A 27,741-nucleotide genomic window follows, 5' to 3' on the forward strand; every position below is an offset into this window, starting at 1 on the left:
GTTGAAGATATAAATATTCATCTAACAAAATATCTGTGCTTCTTATTTATGAATCCTCTTTTCATTTTCTATTAATCTGTTTGTAAAGAATAGTGTATTCTGTGCACAAACTTAGTGCCATGGGAATTATATATAAAACATGCTTGAATTGCTTGCTTTTACCTGCAGCAACATAAAATTGAATTACATTAGTATAGAGCAATTTGACTGTATGTGAGTTGTCCCAAATATTGTGTAGGCTGAATATTCAGAGATTTTGTTTACCTTGGGTATTTGCAAATATCCTAAAGTAATCCCAAAAATGTCCTGAACCAAATAACATGATTGACTCAAAATAAATTAAAAATATTCTACATGACTTAAATACTTGGAATAGGTTCACCCATTACTGCTTCATAATTTATACACATTTTTATCCATGAAGCAATTTTGGTATTTAGGTTTAATCAATGAATTTATTGATACAAGTACAAACTACTCTAGCCTCATTTACTGGGGGACAGAGGAATAGGGAATTTTAAAGTGCTCCATATTCGTGTAACCTGATTTATACAGTGTCCAGAATAGAGACTTGATACTGATAGATGTATAAGTTAACTCTTAAATCAACTAAATTAACTAACCCCTTAGATATCTAAATCTGTATCCCTGTAAAACATAGTACTTAAAGGGCTCATCCATGACCAAGCCATAATTCAGAGAGGTTATTATATTGAAAATGTGGTCACAAAGTCATTAAGGGCAAGAATTTCTAAAGACAGCTCAGTCTAATTGTCCACCCCCACTGGAAAAAAACTGATGATGTGATTCATCATTAATGGATTAGGAATATTATATTTGTAAAAGAAGGCAATAGTATTACACAGGTGCTTAATATATCATTACCATGCTTTAGGAGGTTGAGTTTGAAAATAAAATGCTAGTGTATAAGCGTAATACTTAGAGAAACTTATTGGAATGAAAAGAGAAAAATCTTATCTTCTGTTGGAGAAGAGATTTAGTACGGATAACATATAAACCTAAGAAATGATCTTAAGAGTTTACTTTGGATTACATTATTTTTCTTTTTTGATTCAGCAACATCCTAAAAAGTTAATTAATTTGGAAATAACAACATTCTTAAAATAGGACTAAGAGACATTGCTTAAGAGACACTTAATCATCACCCCATATTTTTCACATGTTGTTTGTTGTTCAGGAGAATAAAGGAATAATTATAAAATACATGACAAAGAATTAACATATTTAATATATAAAGGGCTCTTATTATTAGAAAATAAATATTTCAATTCAAAATTTAAAATATATGGTTAGACAATTTACAAATAATTTATTCAGTTGGCCAATATATATGGAATATGTCCAACCTCACAAGTAATTAAAGAAATAAAGATATTTTCTTGGAAAACTGGGAAATGATGTTACAATATACATGTGCTTATGTTGCAACACATATTTATTGGATATTTAAGTTAATACCAGTTTATCACAAGGCAATGTGGTAATTGTATAAAATACCTTAGCACTTTTGTTATCTTTTACCCAGTAAGTCCATTTCCTTCCAAAAAAAATCAAAATCAAAGATTTCATCAAGATTAAACTTCATCAAGATTTCATCAAGATTTTTCACTATAGCAAACTTAATTTTCCAGCAATTAATGGGTTGGTGAAATTATAGACTCTAATCTAATAGATATATTAGACTGTTATGCAACAAATAAAAGTCTTCAGACTATTTAATGACATAAAAATGTTAATGATAAAACATCATTTGAAAAGAAACAGTATACAAGTATGCCAGTGTATGTACATATGTATATATATGTATGTGTGTGTGTGTACATATGGAAGGAAATTCAATAACATGTTTACATTGATTTGTCTTTTAGTGGAAGTTGTAGGGACAATTATAAATAATGTTACATGTATTGTTTATATATTTCTGTATATTTTCATGTCCTGAATTGTTGAAATAATTTCTCTGATGTTAGCAGGCAAGTGTTTTATTTTTTTCTGATAGTCACTATAGTTGCAAAGCTTAGAATTACAGAGCTTTACAAGGACCTACCAAAGTATCTGAGACATGAAAAAAACAAAAATGTTGGCTCTAAAGTATAAAAATAAAGCCAGATATTTTAAATTAATCAATGTTCAATTATCTCTGAAATGTGACCCTATGCCAATTTTATTTAGTTACATTTAGAATTCAATGAAAAATATTATTACATTTGAACATAGTTTGTATTTTGGGATTATTTCCAGTTCACAAGAATTTCTATGCATGCACAAAGATTGCTAAAAGAAAAATAGTCTATGTCTATTAAATGAGTAATTCATACCCAAATAAATTTGAATCAATTTTCCCAAATCTCTGGGGGACAGAGGAATAGGGAAGAGTGGTAGGAGGGGATTATGCCCATTGCTTTTATTTTTTTCCTTTCATTATCAGTAGGCTTGCTGGCATCCAAAGAAATCCCTGGTCAAAGGGAAAGCGATTCAAATATTGTTGCCTGTGACATCATTTTGGATGCTGGGTCTAACAACTGTCTATTTTTCCTATTAATATTTTCTACGAACTCAACCTGGTTCAAGATGGTTAATATACCTCAACTAGAAGCCTGGTGCACGAAATTCGTGCACGGCGGGGGGTTGTCCCTCAGCGCAGCCTGTACCCTCTCCAATTTGGGACTCCTGGAGGGATGTCCGACTGCCCGTTTAAACGGGCAGTCGGACATCCCTCTCACAATCCAGGACTGCTGGCTCCCAACTGCTTGCCTGCCTGCCTTCCTGATTGCCCCTAACCGCTTCTGCCTGCCAGCCTGATCACCCCCTAACCACTCTGCTGCCAGCCTGATTGATGCTTAACTGCTCCCCTGCCAGCCTGTTTGCCCCCAACTTCCCTCCTCTGCCAGCCTGGTCACCCCTAACTGCCCTCTCCTGCAGGGTTGATCACCTCCAACTGCCCTCCCTTGCAAGCCTGGTCCCTCTCAACTGCCCTCCCTTGTAGGCCGGGTGCCTCCCAACTGCCCTCTCCTGCTGGCCATCTTGTAGTGGCCATCTTGTGTCCACATGGGGACAGGATCTTTGACCACATGGGGGCAGCTATATTGTGTGTTGCAGTGATGACCAATCTGTATATTACTCTTTTATTAGATAGGATAGAGGCTTGGTGCACGGGTGGGGGCCAGCTGGTTTGCCCTGAAGGGTGTCACAGATAAGGGTGGGGGTTCCCTTGGGGTTTGGGGTGGCCTGAGCGAGGGGCCTGTGGTGGTTTGCAGGCCGGCCACGCCCCCTGGCAACCCAAGCAGAGGCCCTGGTATCTGGAATTTATTTTCCTTCTACAATTGAAACTTTGTAGCCTGGGGCGGCAGCCATTTCTGGGGCGGCAGCCATTTCTGTGGCAGTTAATTCACCTTCTACAATTGAAACTTTGTAGCCTTAAGCGGGTGAGCCCGGCCAGGGTGTGCGGAAAGCTTTGCTTCCCCTGTTGCCACCGGCAACCCTGGCCTGCTCTCTCAAGCTCCATTCTGCCGCCATTTGTTTGAATTTGTTTACCTTCTATAATTGAAACTTTGTAGCTTGAGTGGAGGCTTAGGCCTGCAACGGCTATTGGATAGCTTGGCTTCCTCTGTTACCTAGGAAACCTTGCTCTCTGTGGCTGTAGCCATCTTGGATTGGGGTTAATTTGCATACTCGCCCTGATTGGCTGGCGGGTGTGGCTTGGCTGGTGGGCGTGGCTTATGTAGCGGAGTGATGGTTAATTTGCATATTACCATTTTATTAGAGAGGATACCTTCCCAAAGGGTAGTGGAGGTTTAGTCTCTGTGAGTAATACCTGTCCTACAAAAAGGAGCCTGATGTAAATGAGCTCCTCTAATAGATCAGCATAACATACCAGGCCAGTTCACCAGAGTGTGTGCAGGACGTTGTGCATCCATCGACGTGAATGGGTGTGCTCTGAATTGGAGAGACAGCCCATAAACCCCCAAAGTTAATATCCTCTGATAAGCAATGAATCCAAATGACAACTTTTCAAAATCTATTACATACTAGTAGCCCTGGTTTTGCACTGTTTGCATATTAAACAGATGATACTGGATTCTGGGCAGAAATGTAGACAGTATTATATACTTCAGCTCATGCCAGAAGAGAAATCTTTTGATAGCACTATTATAGCCAAGAACAGCAGCAGCTATCCAGTCCCAAACCAGGAGCCAGGTGCCAAAATGAATTCATCCAGGAATAAATTGGGTTGCTGTCTCAGTGTGAAGTCTGTAAGCTTTAGGGAAAATGCACGTGAAAATCCTGGGTAGCTCATGTTACCAGACCTTGAGGGTTAGCGTTCAGTTCTGGGCTGGCCAGTTAACTTTAGGAGAAGAAACACTGAGTGATGGGAGAGATGCTCTTACCCAGCCAACCAGCTCACAAGCACGTACAGAAGTGCCATGAAGGGAGCAGAGGGTGTTAGGAACATAAGCCCTGCATGTGACTTGAACTTAGCATGCTCACTTGTCACATGTGTAGGTGACACGCAGCTGGGTAAGGTATCTAATGCACTGGATGACAGAACCAGGATTCCAAAAGATCTGATCAGGGAGATCTGATGAGCTGCAATTCAGAAGATTACATTTAATAGGGATAAATGCAAATTCCTGTACTCAGCTTCAAAAAAAGAAGCAACTCTCTCCTGTTTTACTCCCATCTAATTCATTGTTCCTGTTGCAGCCTGGGTGATCTTTTTAAAACGCAAATCCCATCTTGTCACTTTCTTGCTGAAAATCCCTTAACAGCATCCTATTGCCCTCGGGATAAAGACAAACTCATTATGGGGATTTGAGATCCTCCATAACTGGCCCCTTCGTTTCTCCTCCACCTCGGCTCGCACTGGTCTCCCTCTCATGCTGAGCACTCCAGTCGTATGAGAGGCCTTTGGGTTCTATGTGTGGGACTTGTTTTGTTTCATGTTTCCTCTGTCCAAACACTATCTTCACCCTTCCTTATATATCTCCAGGTCTTAACTTAAAGTCATCAGGAAAGTCCAATCCATAAACTAGGCTTAGTCTCTTCATTACTTATTTTCAAGGTTCCCTGACCATCCTTCTTTCATTCAACAAATACGTTTTGAGTGTCTACTGTGTCCCAGGCACTGTCCTGGACCCTGGGAACAAATTAAACAAAGCAAAGCCCAGGTCTACCTAAAGCTTATGTTCTAATGGGGAAGAGGGCAGGCAGCGATGAGTGCCTGTGAAAGAATGAAGCAGGAGGAGGAGATAATGACAGAGAGTTGGGGTCGGAAGGCCCTACCTTAGGTGAGGAGGCCAGGGAGGACCTCTCTGCCGATGCGGTGTCTGTGGAGACGTGAAGGAAGGGTGGCAGTGAGCCAGGGGGCTGTCCAGAAGAATAGCACTAGCCCTGAAGTGGAATGCGCTTTCTATGTTTGGGGACCTGCAGTGAGGCCAGAATGGGTGATGGGAGGATGCTGAGCAAGGGGACAGCTATGCAGAATGAGCTGGGAACGGCCCTGGGGACCAGCTCAGGCTGGGCTTGGAGGCTGTGAGTTTTTAGATTTTCTTCTCAATGTGATTGGAAGCTATTTGAGAGGCTTTGAGCAAAGGATTGTCGTGATTGAGATTTGGTTTTGGTTTTGGTTTTGTTTTAAAAGGATTACACTGGCTTCAGGCGGGGCGGGGCGGGGGTGGATAATGTATAGGGAATAAGTGTAGGATCCCAAAGTTCAGTCCAGGGGTTATCACATCTGTCGAAGTGAGAGCTGCAGGAAGCTTTGTCCCAGAAGGTTTGATAGTACTTCTGACATTGGTTGTGTGATAGAAACCCTGCTGGTACAGGCTCTGGGCTGTCCCTCCACAATCCCAGTGCCCAGCATGCTGCCATTGGCTCTCCACAGGAATTTGTTGGACAAAGTCCTGGCTTGACAGGAGTTAATATAAAACGGATTTCAGTTCTCTGTACCCTTGATGAGCCAACAATAGTGCCGTTTGGCTGCCAAAAAAGCTAATGCTGTCTCTTTCCTTTCCCACTGCCTGACACCTAAACAATAGTCCATGCTTCTCCTTGGTAACCATTTCCAGGTGTATGAGCCTCAAAACAACTTATGACAACTCTATTGCTTACTTCCGAGAGTTTCACCAGCCATTTTTAAGAGACATCATGTGCTCTTGCATGTAGTTTGTTAGGAAATTCTACTTTTCGTAGGTCATGGTGACTAGTGAAATATATAGTTCTCGATTATGAAGCCATTAGCAGAATCTTACCTCTCAGGCTCACATAGTAGAAGGAAGTTGTGCTTTGAAGTCAAGAACCCTTTGGATCCCAGCTATCCCACTTGCTAACTTTATGACATAATCCCACTGAGCCTCAGTTCCCTGCTCTGTAACTGAAGATTGTATTGCCCAACACACGGAGTTCTGTAAGGGTTAAGTGAGATAGCACATGTTAAAATGCTTAGCATGATTTCTGACAAGTACGTTGGCAACAAGTTTAGTTTCCTTCCTCCTCTTCCCTGTTAAGATAGGATCACTATGTGGAAATGTGCATTATAAATAGTGGTATTATAACACATATAAAGAATGTGTTGTTTAACTTGCTCATAGAGAATAATGGTTGTGGGACTTACAGGATAGTCTGAGCCCCTCTTTTCCGATGGCTTCATCAGTATCAGTTTCTTACCGATAACAGAATATTTACCAAGGATCTAGGAAACATGGCAGTTTTCATACTCTGAGTATTAGAAATAGTCCAAACCTGGTAGATCCCAAGAATTCACGCAAAGAAGATTCCTGAGAGGGGTCTCACATAGGCATCTTTTCCTCATCATGCAAAAAAGGAAGAGACTCCATACAACTGACCTTTGAGGACCTTTGTAATCTGTAGCTGTTTACCATGGAAAGATGAATAAAATGCTATCTTCATCTTCATTGAAGTTGCCAACAAATCAACATAATACAGATAGAAAGCGGTACATTTGCTTGGAAGCAAAGCCGAGTGTCCTGGGGGAAACAGATGAAGAGAATATACTACAAAGAGGAGGTTATATTGGGGAGCTGGGCCCAGGAGGAGCAATAAAATAGTATTTGTACATATGAGGTTCCAGGCATTTCCCACTGAGGAGAAAGACAAATGGGAAGAAACCAGGAATTACTTTATGACTTCAGTAAAAGAAGAATAGAGGAAAATATAATGAGAAAGGTAAAAAGGATTCAAACCTGAATATCAGGCTAAGGAGACTGTATTATTTTCTAGGCAGTTGAATTTAGTGAGGGCTTTTGGTGAGGTAGAAGAATGAAGCAAGTGATGGTTAGCATGGGCTAAGCTGGTCTGTGTTGAAGAGACATATGGTAGAGTTGGAGAGATGGAGGTAGGTCAAGAGCAAGTTGGAAGCAATTTCCAAAGGTCGGCCATCGAATAGAAAAAGCCTTGGGTCCAGTTAGGAGACTCAGAGGGAGGACTTGTGACTGTCCTCGTGACTGGCATGTGTGCCATCAGAACAGGGGAATAGGCCTGGGCCTCCATGCAGTTCCCTCTCTGTTCACCAGCGCCACTGCACCCTCTGTGGCCCTAGGTTCCAGCCTTGATTTCATGATGTCCTTGGGCAGGAGAGAAGCAGGTAATGGCACTTCCAAAGAATATTGCTCTTAATCACTGATCACATGCTTAGCTTTGGGGGACAGTTACTCAAGGTATCTTAGGACCATTGGTCCTGTGGTTTAAGAAGCTGTGGTTTTCAGCACAAAGATGTTTCCATTTATTAAATAGTGTAATGATTATGTAACCTATTCCAGCGACATTAAATAATACCACCCCACGAAACTTGCTGTGAGATATATATCCCGTTGTTTCATATCTGAGTGGAGGCAGTGGGGCTGAGAATCCAGGGAAAACAAGGTGGTTAGAGTGCAGTAACAGAGAAGAAAGAACTGCATAGAGAGTGAACTCCAGAAATATCTAGAGAATCAGTCTTGAGAGTTGCGGAGTCCTGATCAGAGCACTCGTGTCAGGAAACTAACAAGCCAGGGACCTCACTCCCACAAGGATCCAGGAAGGGGTACTTGGAGCTCAGACAGTATCTGATTCCTTTGAGAAAGACAGTGTCTATTGAATGCACACCAAACAAATTAATTAGTCAATTTGTGACAAAATGATTTGATTTTCCCAGTACTCTTTAATGAGATAAACACAATAGTGTAAGAATATGTGAAAATTAGTGGATTTTATTAACTTTAGATATAAGCCCCCCTGAGATTCATGAAGAAAGAAAGGGAATTTTAAAGAGATGGCTAAAAAGTTAGGGGTAGTTGGCTAACGATGAGGAAGCAGATCCTCATTATGTCCTGTGGCAACCTGGCTGAGAAATACACTAAAATATTAGAAGAAAACTTCAGCTACTGAGTTCTAACTAGCTTATTGTCCAGAACAGCCAGCTGGCCAGGGAGGAGCATGGTGCTTTGGGGAAGCCTGCTAAAAGAGATGGCAAGATAAATATTGGCATCATTATCTTGTATTAATTCCCTAACCCCTTTTTCAGCAGAAGCTTTATATATGTTTTTTTTTTGTTTTGTTTTTGGGGTTTTTTTTGCGTTTTTGGTTTCAAGAAATGGAAGAATTTTTCAACACATAAAAATGCATAGTGCTGATACTCAGAATTCTCCCTGAAGAGAAACAGCTTGCCAAGTAGCCATCGATATAAGAAAACACTATAAATCAATGCAGTAAAGGAGGGAACTTAATTTACAACTTAAAACAGGTTGGCCTTCCTTAAAATTTCTGGAAATCAATCAGGGGCACAGAAATCGATCTACTAAAAGCGAATAAAATGGATTCTTAATATTGGCAACTGTGTCCTTTTTTTAAAAAAGTTCTGAAGGAACAACTCTCAGAAACAAGTTTATTAACCATTAAGGAATTACTTGATATTTAGTTTCCTTGCGAACTATTCAAGGAAAAGTGTTGATGGCCTCATTAGAAGATGTATTTTTGTTGTGCCAAACATCACCTTCAAAGCTGCAGTCTCTATTCTGTCAAAGATATGGAAATCAAAAACTAAATGAAATAGAGCTGCCTATGTCAAAGACAAGCATTGCATCATATTTTAGAGTGCTGCTTTATATTGAAGTATCTCAATATGAAGTAGTGGGAATCTGAACACATTTGCATATCCCCCATTCGTGACAAAGGGTTGGCATTCTCAACAAGAATAACTGTGGCTGATGGCAATCTTCATCTGAAGAGATTTGTGCATGTTAGCAATATACCATCTTCTGTCAGCTCAAGAAGAGCATATGGGGCCCATTAACTCCCCAAATCTGCCACTGTTCTGCAAATTTTTATTAAGCAAGTGCAGTTCCTAATAGTCACTTATGTTATAGAATGCGTATCAAATGCTATCAATAAGCCAGGGGATTATTTTCCCCCAGTGAGAATGCATTTGAAGTGTACAAGAAGGCCTGACAAAAGAATAAAACACTTTAAGTGATCACTATATTAATATAAATGGATCCTACTGGGGAGCCGATATGTTTATGCACTTTAATGTTTGCCACTAATAAGTTCTCAGAGTGCCATCTTTTTCATAGATTTTCTCCCCATAATTTCTTTATTTACGGTTTTCCTTCCATACAGTGAACGTGGTTGAAATGAAAAGGCAATGTGTGTTTATCAGCTCTTTTTAAAAAGGTGCTGTTGATTTTGAGCAGTTCTAACGAACTCAAAGGTCTACAGCCAAGACAACTGGAAACATAGGCGGGCAGGCTCTGTGTTTTCCAGAGAGGTCATCCTGGACAGAGGGTGGACCATGGAATTAGGAAACATCCAAACCCAAGAGTGGCCTCCTTATGAAACACTTCCCAGTAATTAAATCCAGTGGAGTCCATCAATCTGGAGTTGAATACTAGGAAGCATGAGCTTAGAATAGACATCCCATTATCTAAATAAATCCAAAGATATCTCTGGAGGCACAAGTCCATAGCACCCTATAAGTATTTAATAATCATATATATATAAAATAGAGAAATATGCTAATTAACCAGGACGCTGCAACGGGTCAACCAGACAGGAGGAGGTTGTGCTGGCAGCGTCAGGGGCAGGGCGGCAGGGCCCTCCACGCGCCTGCACTGGGGGAGGACCTGATCAGCAGCGGCCACGACTGCTTCAAGGGCCAGAGAGGGAGGCAGGGCCGGACCGGCGACTCAAGGTAGGCTCCTAGTAGTTATAATAAAAATGTCTGAATTTCATCTTCAGCAGGACTCGGCATTTCACTGGTATCTCTTCAATTACTGTAATATCTCTTTAAGGTGATCAAGTGCAAGTAGTATCATTTCTTAGGTAAAACTGAAGGACAAGAAAGGGAAAATAATAGGCTCTGGAAACTTTAAAAAAAGAAAAGAAAGAAAGAACAATCTGTCATCAGAACTAGAACAAAAGGCTTTGGCTCTTGCTCCATCAACACTCTCTTACATGATGCTTTTGGTACCTTAGCATTTTGGAATGAGAGACCTTTCCCACACCAGCCCTTGTAAATAAGGTCTTTGTTTGAAATGGCATACCTGTCACAATCACGTTGCTACTGTTCCAGTTGTTGTGCTATCTAAATATTATACAGTGAAAAGACTAGACCTTAGCTCCAGCCTCAAGAGATAACTTTATAGTAGCTCTAAGGTAATGTGAGTTATATAGGAAGTTGAGTATTAATTATAACACTTGTTATTTAAAAATAAATGGTGATGGTGTGTTTAATTTTACCTCCTTTTCTTATTTGCTACTGTTATTTAAATCACTTCCAGGCACTAAGCATGTGCATAAAGGAAGATTGTTTCCAATTTAACCTTTTAAATAAAACGTATTCTACTAATTAAGCCATTACAGTTCCCTCTCTTTTCTATTATATTTTTTTATTTATCTCCTGTCCTAAAGATAGATATCTGTGTCAGTGAATATTATGGAGAGAGACCCCTAATTTTTATGCCTATCACTCATTTGGATTTTCTACACTGTTTTTTAAAAAAGCTTATGTTACTGTTCTAAGTAATTTCAAATTGTCAATTAAAACAATAAGTATTCTTACTAAGAATAATAGACAGTATGCAGCTAAAAATTAGGAAAGTACCATGTTTAACCTAATATGACTGGGGAATTTGCAATAATACTAAAATTGGCTTAGATTTAATGGGATAACTTTTGTCTGTTTAAAAAAACAACAGACAAAACAAAACAATACAATCCTACCTTTCTATGAATCCCTTTTTCAGAATAACTGTACATAATAAGACCATGTAGTCTGAGTATTATGTTTCCTTTGCCTTTTTTCACCTAAGTGATGAACTGGGAGTAAACTGGGAGGTCAAACCTGCTGTGGGTGTTGGATTATCCATAAGATAATGATTAAAAAGCCCAGTCTGAAGCATAGTACACTATCAGTTATTTCTCCCTATATTCCTTTATAATCCCAGGCAACTTCAATCATTGAGAACACCACCACCACCAAATTCATAACCTTTGATCTCACAGTTTTCATTTATCAAAAGCTTTTGTTTATTGAGAAATATGTAACTGGTACTGTACTAAGTGCTTTTGTACATATTTTTCATTTTATTCCCACAACACCCTCTGTAGTGTTTTTATTTAATTTTTCACATGAGGAAACTAAGGTTAAAAAGGGCTTCGTGCCCTGGCTGGTTTGGCTCGGTGGATAGAGCGTAGGCCTGGGGACTGAAGGGTCCTGGGTTCGATTCTGGTCAAGGGCACATGCCTGGGTTTCGGGCTCGGTCCCCAGTAGGGGGCGTGCAGGAGGCAGCCGCTCAATGATTCTCATCTTTGATGTTTCAATCTCTCCCTGTTCCTTCCTCTCTAAAATCAATAAAAGCATGTTGTTGTTGTTGTTTTAAAAAAGGCTTTGTAACTTGCCTGGTAAAGCTAGGATTCAACCCACATCTGTCTCATTGGTTATGTTATTCCACTTTTCTATTTAGTTTCTCATTAATAATGATGATAGTAGCGAATATTTTGTAAGCATTTTTTATATGACCTTCTAAGTATTTTGCACAAACCTACACATGTAATTTTACTTCAAACCTATGGAGTAAGGCATATTATCCTCATTTTACATATGATGAAATTAAGGCACCGAAAGTTAAATTGCACACAACTAGTAAATTTCCAAGTCAGAATTTTAACTCAGACTGGTGATTTTTCATCTGTGAAATGGGAATGGATATTTTAGCTTGAACCCACTAGAATTATAGATTTCCAAAAATGTTTTAAAAAATTGTAGCTAACACTTAATACCGTTCACCACAGACAGATTTCTATTAATAACATACGTTCAAATAAAGAGGATAGTAGCATTCTAACATATAGATGTTGGTCAAGTGTTTAATTTATGTGATTGATGATTCAAAAAATATAACATATTTTCTGCGATTCATCACCTTTATAGCAGAGTGTAAGAGGGCCATATTTAAGTTCTGGATCCTATCCTCCACCTAGGAGGCATGCCTCAGTTTCTTTGTCAGTAAAATAAGGATAATAGTAATACCTATCTTCACAGGTCATTGTGAGGATTAAATGAATGATAATAAGTTATAAAGTACATAGGGCAGAACCTGCAATTACAGGTACTTAATAAATATTAGCAACTAGTATTTTTTAATATTATGATTGTTTTCCAATATTTTTCTATTTATACTGTAGATTCCACTGTAATTAAGTTTTTTTAGACTTGGGAAAGACAGAAGTTGGCCCCCAACATGGAGCCTAATAAATACGAACTGACATATCCAACTGGAAGTATGAAGAAAACTCAAACAAGATTTTTAAGCATTTAATTCCAGAAAAATTACAGACATGCAGTGGTTTTAACTAAAAAATAAAGAAATCACTTAGGAAAGGAGGGCTAGGTGGGAGTGGGAAGATCGAATGATGTTTACTAACTGGGTTAATGAAATAGGACGGACTGTGGTAGGCAAAGGAAGGAGGGAGGGACTCTGAGACCAATGGAGTGTTAGGGAAGATAGAGGAGTTCCTCCTTGTGAGTAAAGTTCTCCTCACCTTGTTTCAACCCTGAGCACTAGAGTTTCATGGACAACAGCACATGGCAAATAATGAACAGCTGTCATTGAATAATAAAGTGATAATCATGCAGAGATGCTTAAGGGTTAAAAACTTTGCATCTGTGTTCATGAGAAATATTAGTTAACTAGAGACCCGTTGCATGAAATTTGTGTATGGGGGGGGGGGGGGGCGTCCCCTCAGCCCAGCCTGCACCCTCTCCAATCCAGGACCCCTTGGGGGATGTCCGACAAAACCGGCAGTCGGACATCCCTCTCACAATCCTGGACCGCTGGCTCCTAATCGCTTACCTGCCTGCCTGCTGGTCACCCCTAACTGCCCCCTCCCCGCCGGCCTGATCACCCCTCATTGCCTCTGCATGCTGGCCTGATTGCCCCTAACTGCCCCACACACACACCAGCCTGGTTGCCTCTTACTGTTCCCCCTGTCGGCCTGGTCTCCCCCAACTGCCCCCCTCTGCTGGCCTGGTCGCCCCTAACTGCCCCCCACCCCCCCGCCGGCCTGGTCACCCCATGCAGCCTGCTTGTTCAGTTGTTTGGTCATCCCTCACTAACCCCCCTGCCGGCCTGGTCGTAGGCAGCCATTTGTGAGGACGTGAGGGTCAATTGCATATTACCTCTTTATTATATAGGATAGCTTTCAGATAATGTTTTGCCTAATATCAGAGTAATACCAGCCTCTTAGAATGAGTTGGGCAATATCCCTTCCTCTGAATTTTCTGAAATAAGAATTTATATAAAATTGATATTAGTTCTTCTTTAAATGTTTGGTAGATAGATTCACCAGTGAAGCTATCTGTCTAGAGTTTCCTTTATGGGAGAGTTTTAACTAAAAATTTATTAAAGAATTGAACTATAGGACTACTTAGCTTATCTATTTCTTCCTGTGTAAGCTTTGCTAATTTGTGTCTTTAAAAAATGTATCTATTTCATTAGAGCTGGGTTAATCTGGAGTTATTTGTCTCTCCCACTACTGAAGCAAGGTTCCCCTTTATATCCTAACTGATGCTCCTGAATTAGGAAGTTTTTCACTATGGCTGTTGGGAATAGTGCCTATTCTCAGCCCTGTGTGAACTTTGGACACTGTTCCCTTTCTACTTTGGGGTGGTTATTTGCCAGGTCTTGGGTAGTTTTCTCACATGCATGTGATCCTCGGTATTCAACTATATATACAAGGGGCTCCTCTCTATAGCTCTCTCTGCAATTCTCTGCCCTGAAGACTCCCTCTGCCTTGGTTTCCCTGGACACCCAGCTGCCTGTCCTACTGGGCTCTGCCTGTGTTCCCATGCCTGCACCACAGCCTGGAAACTCTCCATGCAGTAAACTATAGCAATTGTAGGATACATCTCACTTGTTTCCCATTTCTCAGGAGTCTCTGGTCTCTGTTGTCTGATGTCTAACCTCTTAAATGTCATTGTTTCATATTTTGTTTATTTTAATAATTTTTAAGGAGGATTATAAATCTGTTCACTTTTACTCTAGGTTTATCATATATAGAAGCTCAATATTGAATGTTTATACATATTTATATTGTATTTAAAGAGTTTTACTATATATTATACATATCTAGTCCATGAGTTTAGCTTCTCTTTTTGCAAACATGGAAATAATAACCCAGTTTTAAAAAACTGAAAGTATTGAAAATTAAAAGAAAATTAGAAGCCTAACAAATATATCTTTCTTTCTAGCTATTCTTAACTTATTTACTAAAAGAAATGAGGTGCCCCAGGGAGGCTGGGGAAATTTTTTTTCTCAAATCCTTGCCAGTAAAAGATTTAACCTATTATGAATCTATATTAATTTATTGTTAAAAATGGCTTATTTACAAGCAGGCTGATCCTTGTCTCTTTTATTTCTTCTCAGTGCCAGATGAAAGCAAAGTCCATTCATTGGCTGGACACAAATTGGGTAAGAAATTCCTTGTAACTGACTTTCTATTCCTTCCTGGAAATCACTGGCTGTGTTTGAGTAGCAGTTGGAACCTATTTCCATCCAGCAGTCACTGAAAGGCTTGGTAATTAATACATGAGATGTCTCTGACTTCCACAAAGATGAATTATTGCTTGGCTGTGTATGTAGTGGCATAATGTATGCTGACTCAAAATGTTTGAGAGGAAAGAGTAAACGTTTCCAAAAAAAATGATTATAAAATCCAAAATCTTAAAAATGTATGCCAGCTGAACACTTAGAACTAAAAAAAAAAAAAATTATAAAGAAACCAACCCCCAGAAAGTTTGAAAAATTTTCCCATGATGACTTTCACATAAAGTGATTGGACAGAGAGTTCCGGAATAAGAAACTTTTGCTTATTTCTTTCTCATCAAGAAAGAATAGTCTTGCCCTGGCCGGTTGACTCGGTTGGGTTGCTTGGTTGGTTGGTTGGAGCATCGTCCCTACACCAAAAGTTGGCGGGTTCAATTCCTAGTCAGTGCACATATGTAGGTTGTGGGTTTATATGGTCAGGATACATATGGAAGGCAACTGATTGATGTTTCTCTTTTCCTTCCTTTCTCTCTAAAAAAATATACCCTGGGTGAGGATTAAAAAAAAGTCTTTTTGCCTGTCATCAAAGGGGATTGTACCCACCCACAATGACCGTATTATCTTTCTTCAGACTCATGAATGAGATCTCTAGAGGTTCTCTAGAAGGTCCACAAGGATCTCTCAGTGTCCTGGGGCTTTCTCTCAGGAGTGAGAAACCTTCAGGTCTAAAATCCAAGCTTTTTCTCTATTGCCAAGTGTCCTGCTTTCTATCCCTTTGCCCTTCCTTCATCATTTATTCACAGTAATTGAAAACACTGCAGTTCTCTAGGGGTGCACTGTTGGGGTGAGGGAATATCCATTTTACTCCCAGAATTGCCACTCCAAACAACAGAACGGGTATAATTTGTTCACATCCCTCTGTTTCTGAAACAATGAAGTCTTTCCCACCACCAGCGTCTCCTGTGTTTATGTGCCAATTATGTTTTCAGCAGTAAGTGGCCTTGATGCCTCATTACCTCCATCATGTTCCAGGGCACAGTTATGATTTTTTTTTTCTTTTATTCTTTCTCCAGATTCTCTAGTGAAAACAGCAGGGAAGGGCTGGTTCACAACTTTTAGATTTTTTTTTTCTTTTTTGCTTCTCCTAAGAAAGAGCCTCAGAGGTTAGATCACTGCAAAAGAAAAGACTTCTGTGGGGCTGAGCAATTGCCACAAGCTGCTCGTTCCCGTCATCCTCATCCATGAAATACTCTACTACTGGACTTGCCTTTAGGAGTCTGAGAAGGAAGTTCTCATGATCAAGGAGCCCCAAGGATAGCCTATGTTATTTTCATCCTCAGTGCATGGTACTGCTGGCAGTCAGTTCTCTTACATAGTAATACTTGAAGGTCAACGCCTTTGTACATACTGGGCTAGGCTGCAAGGGGAAAAGTGGAAGCGGTTTTAAGAATGTTTATCAGTTTGGTTTTTAAAAAAGAGCCAATGATAAACTTTATGGGGTTTTTTTTCCAAGAAATCAAATCTTATTCAAATATTCTTAGTTTCCAAACAAAGTACTAATAGCCAGTAACTAAAAGTTATTGTCAGCCTTGAAAAAGGAGAACATTGTTACTTAGTATATTGGTGTAATAGTTTAAGTAAATTTGAATGATAGGTCTTTATACACTGAGTGGCCAGATTATTAGGATCTCTGAACGCATAATAATCTGGCCACTCAGTGTATATCCTATATAATAAAAAGCTAATCTGCAAATTGTCCCCTCGACCAGGAGTTCAACCAGCAGGTAGGCCGGCCAACCGCCCATGTCCCCTCCCCCTGGCCAGGCTGGCTGGACCCCACCCATGCACGAATTCATGCACCGGGCCTCTAATATATATATACTGAGTGGCCAGATTATTATGCATTCAGAGATCATAATAATCTGGCCACTCAGTGTATATTGTGTTACAAAAATATCAATGAAGAATTACTCTAAGTACAAAACTTATAATAGTCTTCCAAATTTTAAAAATAGCGTAATTTTAAAGATGTCTGGTAGGTTAATCGTAAGCTCTACATGGTGGCTTTGCTTTAGCTGACGGATAGAAATAGTACCAGAGGTCTCTATGTTATTTCCATGAGCCAGACTGCTTACATGCATCAGTTGTTTGAAAGAAGACTTGGGGTTATAATAAACTCTCGTTACAATATTCACTATCCTTATATTTTAACAACTTCTAAACCGTATCACAGCGCCTTTGACTTTTTAATCAGCTCTCTGCAAATGCTGAAAAACATACTTGATAACTTTGGAGCAAAAGTGGCACATGGCAAAACACAATGAAGAGGGCTAAGCAAGCCCCTGAAATTATACACTTCAGCGTTAAAGCGAAAGCACTCTGTAAAGCGTTAGTGACAGTATTGAAAAAACACAAAAAAGCATTAAAGAAAAATATGCTCCTAACATTGTAAGTTTATATACTTCAAAAATATCCCCTCTCCATGCTGTACATTTATTTCTTTTGGAAAGTTAGTTTTGAATTTAACAATCCTTGGAACTCATCCCTCACATAGAAGGCTGTGTTCTGCATTTTTTTTTCCCTAGCAATTTCTCATTAGGCGTAGGTGGTGGTGGTGAAAGAGGATTAAGGGTCCGTTTAATTCTGGCAACCTCTTTTAGTTACAAAATCATTTTTAAAAGCCACCTAATATAGAACGATAGTCTCAATCCGCCACAGTCAGTGACTACTAAGCTAGTTACCAGTTTGAATTGTAATATACAATGTTCCATGATCATACCTGTCTTACAAAGTCTAAAGGTATTATTCAACTCCTTTTTGTTTCACCTTTCCCTGCCCCAGGTTCTTTCTCCGGAATATTTAGGTTTGAAAAAAGTGATTTCTCTTTAGCTAAGAAGAAAGAGCATATTCCTCTGTCTATTTTCAATTATAGAAATGTGGCCAGTTGTCATGCTATCCAAGACCATAGTAAGTTAAATTCAGTCGTATATGCTGACCTAGATCTATCACCCATCCTCTTATTCGGGATGATATGCAACATTTTAATAAATTCATCTGAGTTTAAATTTCTTCTGCGTCAGCTACTTAGTGTGTAGAGAGCCATTCCGTGCCAATTTCCATCTGTTGGTCTGGCTTGGATTCCTCCCAAACTTGTGACAATATTCTTGGCACCCTTTCCTTGGCTTCATCTTTAAATGGTTGATTCTTCAGAGCTCAGATCAAATTGAAAGCTCAGGTAAGATCCTCTTTCTAGCACGTTTGGCCTAGAAGGTAGTGTTCCCCTCAGCCCTTCTGGAGTCAATCCGGTCTTCCCGAGACTCCTCTGAGGCCCCGTCTCAGGGCCTCCCCTGGCAGCGCATCACATCTCAGACCTTGGCGAGAAAGACGGCAGGATGATTCTCCCTGTATCTGTGCAGGGTCCTCCTCCATGTGCCTGAGGGATTAATATCTGCGGAATGGAGAGGCCCACCCGAGGAGTTAGGAGCAAAATTTTGCCTTTCATCTGGTTCTTTTAAGAAAAATCACAAGTTTCAGAGAGCCTTGCAAAACAATGAGGCATCTTTGACCTCTTTTCCTAGCTATCTCACTAACTGAATTCTGGCAAAATTCAAATCCTAGCAAGGCAGGGGGAAAACAAAAACTTCAGCAAAATATATATTTTTGATAACAAAACCAGTAAATATTGATTTATATTAAATATTTTAAGGGAACATTAGAATCCAGGGAAAATGGCATCAAATTTGGCATAGCTGTTTAAAAAACATATATGCTTTAATGTTGACTCTACCGACTCACAAACACTGTCCGCAAAGGAATCATTCCTTTCTCTTTCTTTCTACATGCTGAATTGACACCTAGACCTATAGTTTCATGCTCCTCGGCATTCAGACAGAAAGGACTTATAAATTTTACTTTTTTTACTGTGTCTTCATTTTTGTTGTTTTGATTTACTGCGTGGAGCTGTTTTAATATGTATTGACTGTCTGCAGAGATCTTTGCTGACCCAGCTCTTTAAGATGATGCAGTGCTGAAGAAAGCCGGCGAGTTCTTCTTTATGAGCTCTGACACATTAATTAGCGAAATGGACTAAAAAGCTTTCCGATTTCTATTTTAATTTCTTATATTCTCAAACACCTGTCTATAGAGCTGTAAAACAGGCAAGTCTGTAAAAGTAATGGTTGGCAGTAAGTCCAGACCTTTTCTGAGACAAGTGTATCAATTAATGAGCAAATACTCGTTAACAATCTAGGGGATGTCTCTACATGAGGTATGTTGCAGCCAATAAGTGTGTTGATGTCTTAACACATTTTACTGATGAAGAAGCTGAAGCTCAGGGCATTTAAGGACTTGTTCTCTCAACTATTAACTAGTGGGTTTAGGATATGAATCCAGATACTATATGCTTTTGCAGCATTTCATTTTCCACCAGCATGGACCTAATACCTCACACTCCAGGGAATGGAGAAGAATATAAGAGTGAGACAAAGTTCTAGTTGGCAGACATGATACACGCATCAAGAGATCCCATAAATTTTTATTTAACTTTTATAACCTCAGCCACCCAAACAAGGAACACAATAGGTATAATTTCTCTTGCAAACTGCTATAATTCAGTGAGCGGGAAAGGGATATCTGATCATTCTTACCTTTGTTTCCCTGCATGCATGTGTACACATGTATATTTGTATGAATGTGTGGGCTAAGTTGAGAGATGTATGACAGAGAAAAATGCATATGATGTGCATGTGTTATATATAAATTATAGCAAATGTACATGTGATGTATATCCTTATGGCAAAGTTTGAGGTATAATATACAAGTTGCTAACCTGGCAGACCTTCCATTCTGTTCTAAATGCATTGTGTGTAAACTTCAAATCTAGAATGCCCATATGTAGCCAAAGTAATTTCTGAATCATTGCAAGGGAATAGAGCTCTTAAAAACATGAGATGATTGGGTAGTCACTTGCATACAAGAGCAATGAGTTATTAAATGGCATTTCATAAATTTTGTTGAGTCTTAGTATTTCATATTTTTATGGAATATCTAAATTAAAATATGCATTTAACTTTTGGAACACCAACCATGGTCATTTTTCGTATTGGGGTCTTCTAATATTGGATTGCTGTTTTTCATGACTTTTTATTATTGTTGTTGATGAGGAAGTAAAACCTTGGAGTTAGTAGGTTAGGGGAGTTAGTAGGTTAGGGGAGTTAGTTCAAGTCAATGGAATTGAACTCTGTTTCTTTCCTTATCAATTGGTTAAGGTAATATTGCATGATTATCTAGTTGGACAAACATCTTTATTGGGTACTTTGAAAGCTTTTTTCATTTGTTATGTTAGATAAATATAGCTTTAGACACAAGAAATTTATACATTTCTCAAATGTTCCAGCTTTGCTTTACATTTCCATGGGATTCAGGAAGTTATAAAAAATCAGCAATATGTCTAGGATTCTTCTTGTTCAAGCTTGATTATGAAGCAACCTTGTATTTTCTCTGTTGCAAAGGTTACCAAACACTCTAGTCTCTAAAATTCAATGAGTCAAATTGAACTAGAAAAATATGTGTCAGTCTTTTTATAAATGAGAGATATTCTTCACTACTTAAATAGGGTGTATGTGTGTGCACCTCTGAATTTCATGAGGAAATAGAGACTATACTTTTTTTTTTTACAAATCAAATTTCAAAATTAATTATTTCAGTTCCACTCATATTTATTAAATGCCCACTCTGTGACAGGTACTGTATTAACTGTTAGAGATACAAACTGACATAAAGCATGGTATCTGCTTTAGAAAAAAAAAATGTTTATAAAGTGTTAGAGGAAAAGACATACCTAATTAAATATCCGGTGCCTTCCTGTTAAAGGGGCAATGTGGAGAGACATCCCACAGCGGAAAGAGTGCTTGGTTGTGCTTGGGGTTGAGGATTGGTTCCCATGTTTGAGAAAGGAAGCGCTGCCAGAGCAGGATCTTAAAGATAAATAAAAGTTTGAGAAATAGAAAAGGTCGATGAGCCACCACATTTCAGGCATATGGAAAGTTATCAAAACATGAAACATCATGTTATGTTCAAGAAACTATAAACAATTCATTGTGTCAGGAAAGCAAAGAATAAAAAGGATCAACTAGGGAGATGTGAGATCATAGGGAACTCCTACCAAATGAACAAAAAACAAAAAGCAAGGGAAATAGTCAAGAGACCATTGCAATAGTTCAGATAAGAGATTATGTAGGGCCCTGGCTAGTGTGACTCAGTTGTTTGGGTGTTGTCCTGTGCACCAGGAGGTTGCTGGTTCAATTCCCAGTCAAGGGCACATGCCCTGGTTGCAGCCTCGATCCCCACTAGAGGGTCTGCAGGAGGCAGCTGATGGATGTTACGCTCTCACATCAGTGTTTCTCTCTTTCCCTTTCCCTTCCTTTCTTTCTAAAGATCAATGCACTGTTTTTTTAAAGCTATTATATAGGCATAAATTTAATGAATTAACAAGGGGAATGGAAAAAATAAGAAATATTTAGGAAATAAAAACTTGAGGATTTTTTAAAAATTAAACTTAGTGAGGAGGAGGATCCAAGTTTATTCTCAGTGTATCAGTCAGCTTTCCTACAAATATGCTGCATGAAAAGGCAGTAAACATTTATTCCTTGATCATGTATCTTGGGATTTGCTGATTTCAGAAGTGTTTGCTTGAGCTTAGCCCCAACCTACAGTTTAGGTCCAGGTTTTTTGCATGTGTCTATTATCCTCCTTGGGCCAGGTTTGCTAAGGCATGTACTCTTGCTAACAAGGGTGATAGATTGAAATGGGGTAGATAAAGAGGTGGGTCAAACTGTAGGGAAAGCGGTGGGGATGCGTGTGGTTATAGATATATTTGTCGGTTGGAGGAGTGAGAAATTAAGGACATTAATGGTCTCAGTTTTCTTGATAATGATGAAGTCTGTGCATGATGGGATTATAGGATGAGTCAAGAAAATAATAAACACTATAGGTGATAGGTAACTCATGTTGGGCTATGTTTAAATCGTTGAAGCAAAATTGGATGGGAAACTAAAAAACTACTTTGATGCCTACACACACACACACATGCACACTACATTCAAGGGCTGGGTTTACAGATAGGCTATGTAGTTTTTCCCTGAACTAAAATTTTATCTCTTGCAGCTATATTTTCAATTATCTATTTATGTTGGAATTGTACGATGTTAGGACTACATGGAGCATTATATGTCTCTAGTACAATCAGCTTGTTTTAGAGATCAAGGCCTGGGGAGGGCAAGCCATCCTGGTCCCTGAGAGAACTGAGGCTCATCTTTCCTTGAAACTTCTCCCATTAAAAAGCCTCCAGAATTGAATAAGCTGCTATCAACAAAAGTCCATGTTTTATTCAAAGTTCATACTGCAAACTTAGTAACAGTCTGTATTTATTTATAGTGACTATTAATTATACTTTTTACTTTTATGATGGTGTTCTGATATTTCTTTTTTTCCTAAATATATATGGACAAAACAAACTATTTTATTTTACTCTGAGTTCCAGTGGACCTTTGTTGATGCGGTATATTTTGGGACATACTTTTCTCTATCCCCCTATAAATTAGTATTTACATTACAAAATTATCGTTAACAAAATTATTTATTATCCTCTCTCATTATTCAGAATCTGACAGTTTATCTTTGAAGATAAAATTTACTATGCTTGAGTGTGCACTGACTTAGAAAATTTATAGGTTCCAAATATTTTTTAATTATTTAAACAAGTGAAAATAATTTGGTAAAGAGGAGAGCATATTTCTATATATGTCAACTTTTTCAAAAGTGGCTGACTCTCAAACTTTGCCATCCATGGGGAATATGTGTCTTGTATGTTTGGAAAACAGTGGTTTGGAACTGACAATTCTAATAGTGTTTCTAAATGCCAGAGTGAACATCTGCAGTGGAAAATGTTATTAAAGGATGACATGATGGCTGATGATACAAACTGGATGCTTGACATAAAAACTTTACTGTAGGTTAAGCTTTATGTACCCATCCTTGAATTCGCTCTGAAACTGGAGAGGAACAGCAATAGGGAGTGACTTAAAGATGACTCTAAGATGCCATCATCAGTCAGAATATTATTGCATGAACTTAGATACACCAGGGGTAAAAGCAAAAAAAAAACAACATAGTCACTATAAAATGTAACCGGCAGACTGAGCATCAGTTCTGTCTTCTTTCCTTTGTATTTAGCTTTAGAATGTCTTCGGACAACTTTTTGCAATGAGAATATTTCAATAAAATCACTGGACTCTAACCTGCTAGCTGTAAATAATACAGCCCTTATCAAGAGTAAACTTGGGAAGAGCTAGAAAGCTTTTTAGTTCCTACCTGATTATTTTAGAAAGGTTTACATTGAGACGTAGAATTAAAAATCACTCATCTAAGGAAGATATTGCGTGTGTAAATTTGTTGTGGAATCAAAAACGGATACACTTTGATTCCAATGACCCAGACAGGTTATTCCTTATCTGCTTATAAGACCTTTCATTTTGAACTTCTATGGAAAATGTAGTTGCCAGTGTTAACTGAGTGGTAATTTAGCCACCTCAGCAATGGTTATAGTTCTGAAGTTTTCTGAGCTAAAAATTAGCCAACACATGGAAAGACAGGTTTAAAATCCACCCTGGGAAATCTGAAAATGAGCTCTTGCATAATGGATACCCAATCTCTTTTGAATAATCTAAAATATGTCAAAGCCTAACTATTGTTTTTAATATCTGAGAAGGGTATAATATTGCCAACTAATAGTGGGAAATATTCTAGACTATCTACTTTGGTAATTTCAAATATTAGATGTATTTATGTGTGTGTGTGTATATACAGACATGAACTTCATAAATGAATACTGTTTGTGTGTGTGTGGGGGGGGAGCAGATAGAAGGGACGTATTAAAAGGTATGTATATTTCTAGAAGAGTGTTGTCTACTTACAAATTCTTGGTTTCCGTATTTAGTCTCCAGCCACAGGGATAAATTTCAGTATCTTTAAGTCATACCAGGCCCTCCATCACCTTGCCATGACCTGCCCTTCCAGCCTTATCTCTTGCCATTATCACCCTCCACTCCACCCACCAGCCTCATGTTCCCATCTCAGAGCTCTTCACCTGATGCTGTCTGACCATGTGTTGGTCTTCCATTCTCAGAACCCCAGCTGAACTCTTTGAAGGCCTACCTCCCGGAGAAACCTTCCCCAGCTCTGTCTCGCGAGGCTCTTGTCTGGTGCGTCGCCTTGTTTAACTTCAGGTGTCGCTAGGCTCCATGTTTATACTTTTTATCTGGTCTCAGCTTTTCTTGCCCAAACTCACAGCTTTGCATCAGAGCCAGCCATGCCATGATATCCCCTCAGGCTACTTTTCAAGCTCCTTTGATCAGTAGTTGTGGCTCCTTACACCATCAATAATCCCAAGGCCCACCTTTTCCACATGCAGGCAGCAGAACTCTGTTACCTACTGCATCAAGCCGAGGAACCTATACCTCCTTTATTAAACCAATATTTGTTGAGCACCTACCTTGTATCAGACACTATAGTATGGATTCTGCCCCCAAAGTGCTCACAGCTTAGTAGCAGCAATAGGAATGCACGTGCTTATATATAAATGCAAATACATAGAAAAAATTAACAGTGGCCACCTTTACTGAGAGAAGAAGTTGGAGTTTGGTGTTCAAGGGGGACTTCTGCTTTATCTACAGTATTTGAATTTTTACATTGAGACTATATTTATGTACCTATTGGGTAATGAAAAAATGTATGGATCTTTATAAGTGAAAACATTTTGAACTTTGTGAAACTTCACATGCTGCATGTAATAATAGAAACGGTATACAAATGTGAGGATTTAGCATGGGACTGGCACAGAGATGTACAGAATCACAGGAAAAGGGGTAATTTGCGCAAAGGTGAGAAGCCAAATCCCTGGGTCATACTGGAAACCTATTTGGGGCCCAAAGGTATTTCAGGGAGAAGGAATGGAGAGGGGACTAACCACGAGCAACCTCATTTATGGGTTGCTAGAAACATGAAAAACATGTTTGGGGAACTTTAAAATCCCCTGTCAATTTTTGGTATCCCAGAAGTCAGGAACTCAGTCTTTGTAATGTATTTGGTAAGGCACCCACATCGTGCTATGTATAAAAATGTTCCCTTTACAGGTTCATGATGCCCAACTGTGTCTCATAAAAGCAGAGTTTTAATAGGAGGACTAATAATGAACATGTAAAAATTAAAGAGAAAGCTTAAAACAACCTAGATTACTTCTTGCTGAAATGCGAATTCATTCCCACACTATTGATAATTAGAAACCACACACCCACACAAAACAACTTTCAAATTATACCCCATCAAAACAAAACGAAGCTGTTCAGAGTTGCCTTTTGAAGAAAAACCCATTTATTAACCAAAGTTAAAAATATGCATGCCTTTTTAAACCAGGCAAAGTGCAACTAAAAACAAAACCAAAAAAAAAAAACGGGGGAGGAAGCAGATAGTGTTTTTTTAATTCAATATATTTATTAACTCACATAACAAAAAAAAAAATGGTGTACGGTCATCAGAGAGTTAATTCAGTGGCTCAACAATCAATGACTTCAAAGACCCTGCTTCTTTCTACTTTTCAGGGTGTTTTTTATTATTATTATTTTTAAATATATTTTTATTGATTTCAGAGAGAAAGAGAGAGAGAGAGAGAGAGAGAGAGAGAGAGAGAGAGAGAGAGAGATATGACGAGAGAAAATCCTTGATTTGGCGGCCTCCTGCATGCGTCAGAAGCAGATAGTTTTGTAGAATATCATGAAATGCCATCAGGGAGTTGTTGGAGGTATTTAGAAACACTGGTGATGGGGGCTTTTATTTGCTAACATACATAAGAGAAAAAAAAAGGCTATATTGGTTAGTTTAGTGACCTAGTGTCCAAGAAATATTTTAAGTGATGTAAATGGGCAAACGCTTTTTATTCTTAAAAAGTACTTATCTGTATTAATGTGTATTAGTAAAATACTGTTTTTCCATGTATAGTACTGCTACATGTTTTTTGGTTGTTGTTTTTAAAAGAACTTTAAATTTTATTTTTGGATTACAGTTTACACCCAACATTATTTTGTATTGGTTTCAGGTGTACCACATATGGCCAATCACATACTTTCCAACATGTTAACCCCTGATGTTTTCAGTGCCCACCTGGCACCATACATAGTTATTACAGTATTAGTGGCTATATTCCCTCTGCTGTACTTTACATCCGACTGTTTTGTAACTGCCAATCTGTATTTCTCAATCCCTTTGCCTTTTTCACCCTGTCCCTCAAACCCCCTCCCCTCTGGCAACCAGCAGTCTGTTTTCTGTGTCTCTGAGTCTATTTCAATTTTGTTTGTTCTTTTATTTTGTTCTTTAGATTCCACATATAAGTGAAACCATATGGTATTTGTTTTTCTCTGTCTGATTTATTTCATTTAGCATAATACCCTCTAGGTCTATCCATACTTTCACAAATCCATACTTTCACCAATCATCTAACTCCAATTTGGTGTCTAAATCTCTTTCACGTTTCTTTTGACCCTCATCTGTGGTGACTTTTTCTTTTAATGAATTTGGTAATTCATGTTTAGGATGTCCTACTTGGTTGGACTTAATGTGTGAGGATCTTGGAGAGCCTGATGTATATATGCTTCTCTCCAGAGAAGATTTAGTTTTGCTTCTTTATGGTACTAGGATCACTTTCATAGAATTTCTTGACTGCTTAATTAATTGAGAGAAAATAAATTTGAATTAATAATTCTAAGAGGACAGTCCCGTGGTTGAAAATTCTTAAAAGGTAATTTTAAAATATGTTATTGTTATTGAGGAAACTGTATTCAAGGGATAAGATTTTCCAGCCCACCCTTCCACTAAGGTTGTAGGTCTTCTTTAAAAATTATTTTTTTATTGATTTCAGAGAGGAAGGGGAAGAGAGATAGAAATATCAATAATGAGAAAGAATCATTGATTGACTGCCTCTTGTACTATCAGGGATCAACCCACAATCCAGGCATGTGCCTGACCGGGAATTGAACCTTGACCTCCTGGTTCATAGGTCAACACTCAACCACTGAGCCATTGTGGCCTGGCTGTTGTAGGTCTTTTTGAGGGTCACCACTGTAACTCCCAATTATATTTGAGTTTGTGTCCCAGATCATCCAAGATACCATCATCACACCACCTCCCCAAGCTCCAGATTCCTAGTATCAGCATTTACCTAAGGGGCGATCTCAACCTGTAAGTTTGGTTGCTTAGCATTACTCATGCTTGATTTTTTATTTGTTTATTTTCTGTTTGTCAAAGGGCTTTGCTTAAGGATTTCCCTTAATTTCCTTTGAGCTAAGCAGTGCATTTAATGTGTATTTGTTTCAATTTATCCAAGAACTATTTGTATTTTTATCATCAGAGTTTTGAAAATTGATGCATTACTGGAAGCAGAAGTCTAGAGTCCAGTAATTGTTTGCTGGATGAATGAATGAATGGATGAATGAATGAATCAATCAATGATTATCCTTTGTAAATGGCTGAATTCAAATAAACCATTGGGTCCAATGTGGGTTAAAGCACACATTAAGCCAGGTTTTATCTCACTGGGTCTGAATTACTTTTGACAAGACAAACCAATTTA

General features: G+C 38.7%; 1 protein-coding gene across 1 annotated transcript in view; it reads left to right on the forward strand.

Annotated features, from left to right (window-relative positions):
• Positions 1-27,741, forward strand: part of PARD3B (par-3 family cell polarity regulator beta) — a 902,602-nt gene that overhangs the window by 556,890 nt on the left and 317,971 nt on the right. The window contains exon 16 of the mRNA XM_079783005.1: positions 14,943-14,987. Within this exon, the coding sequence (XP_079639131.1) occupies positions 14,943-14,987 (45 nt within the window). The remainder of the gene's footprint in view (positions 1-14,942; positions 14,988-27,741) is intronic.

This window comes from Cnephaeus nilssonii, assembly GCF_951640355.1.
Source record: "Cnephaeus nilssonii genome assembly, chromosome: 10".
NCBI lineage: Eukaryota > Metazoa > Chordata > Mammalia > Chiroptera > Vespertilionidae > Cnephaeus > Cnephaeus nilssonii.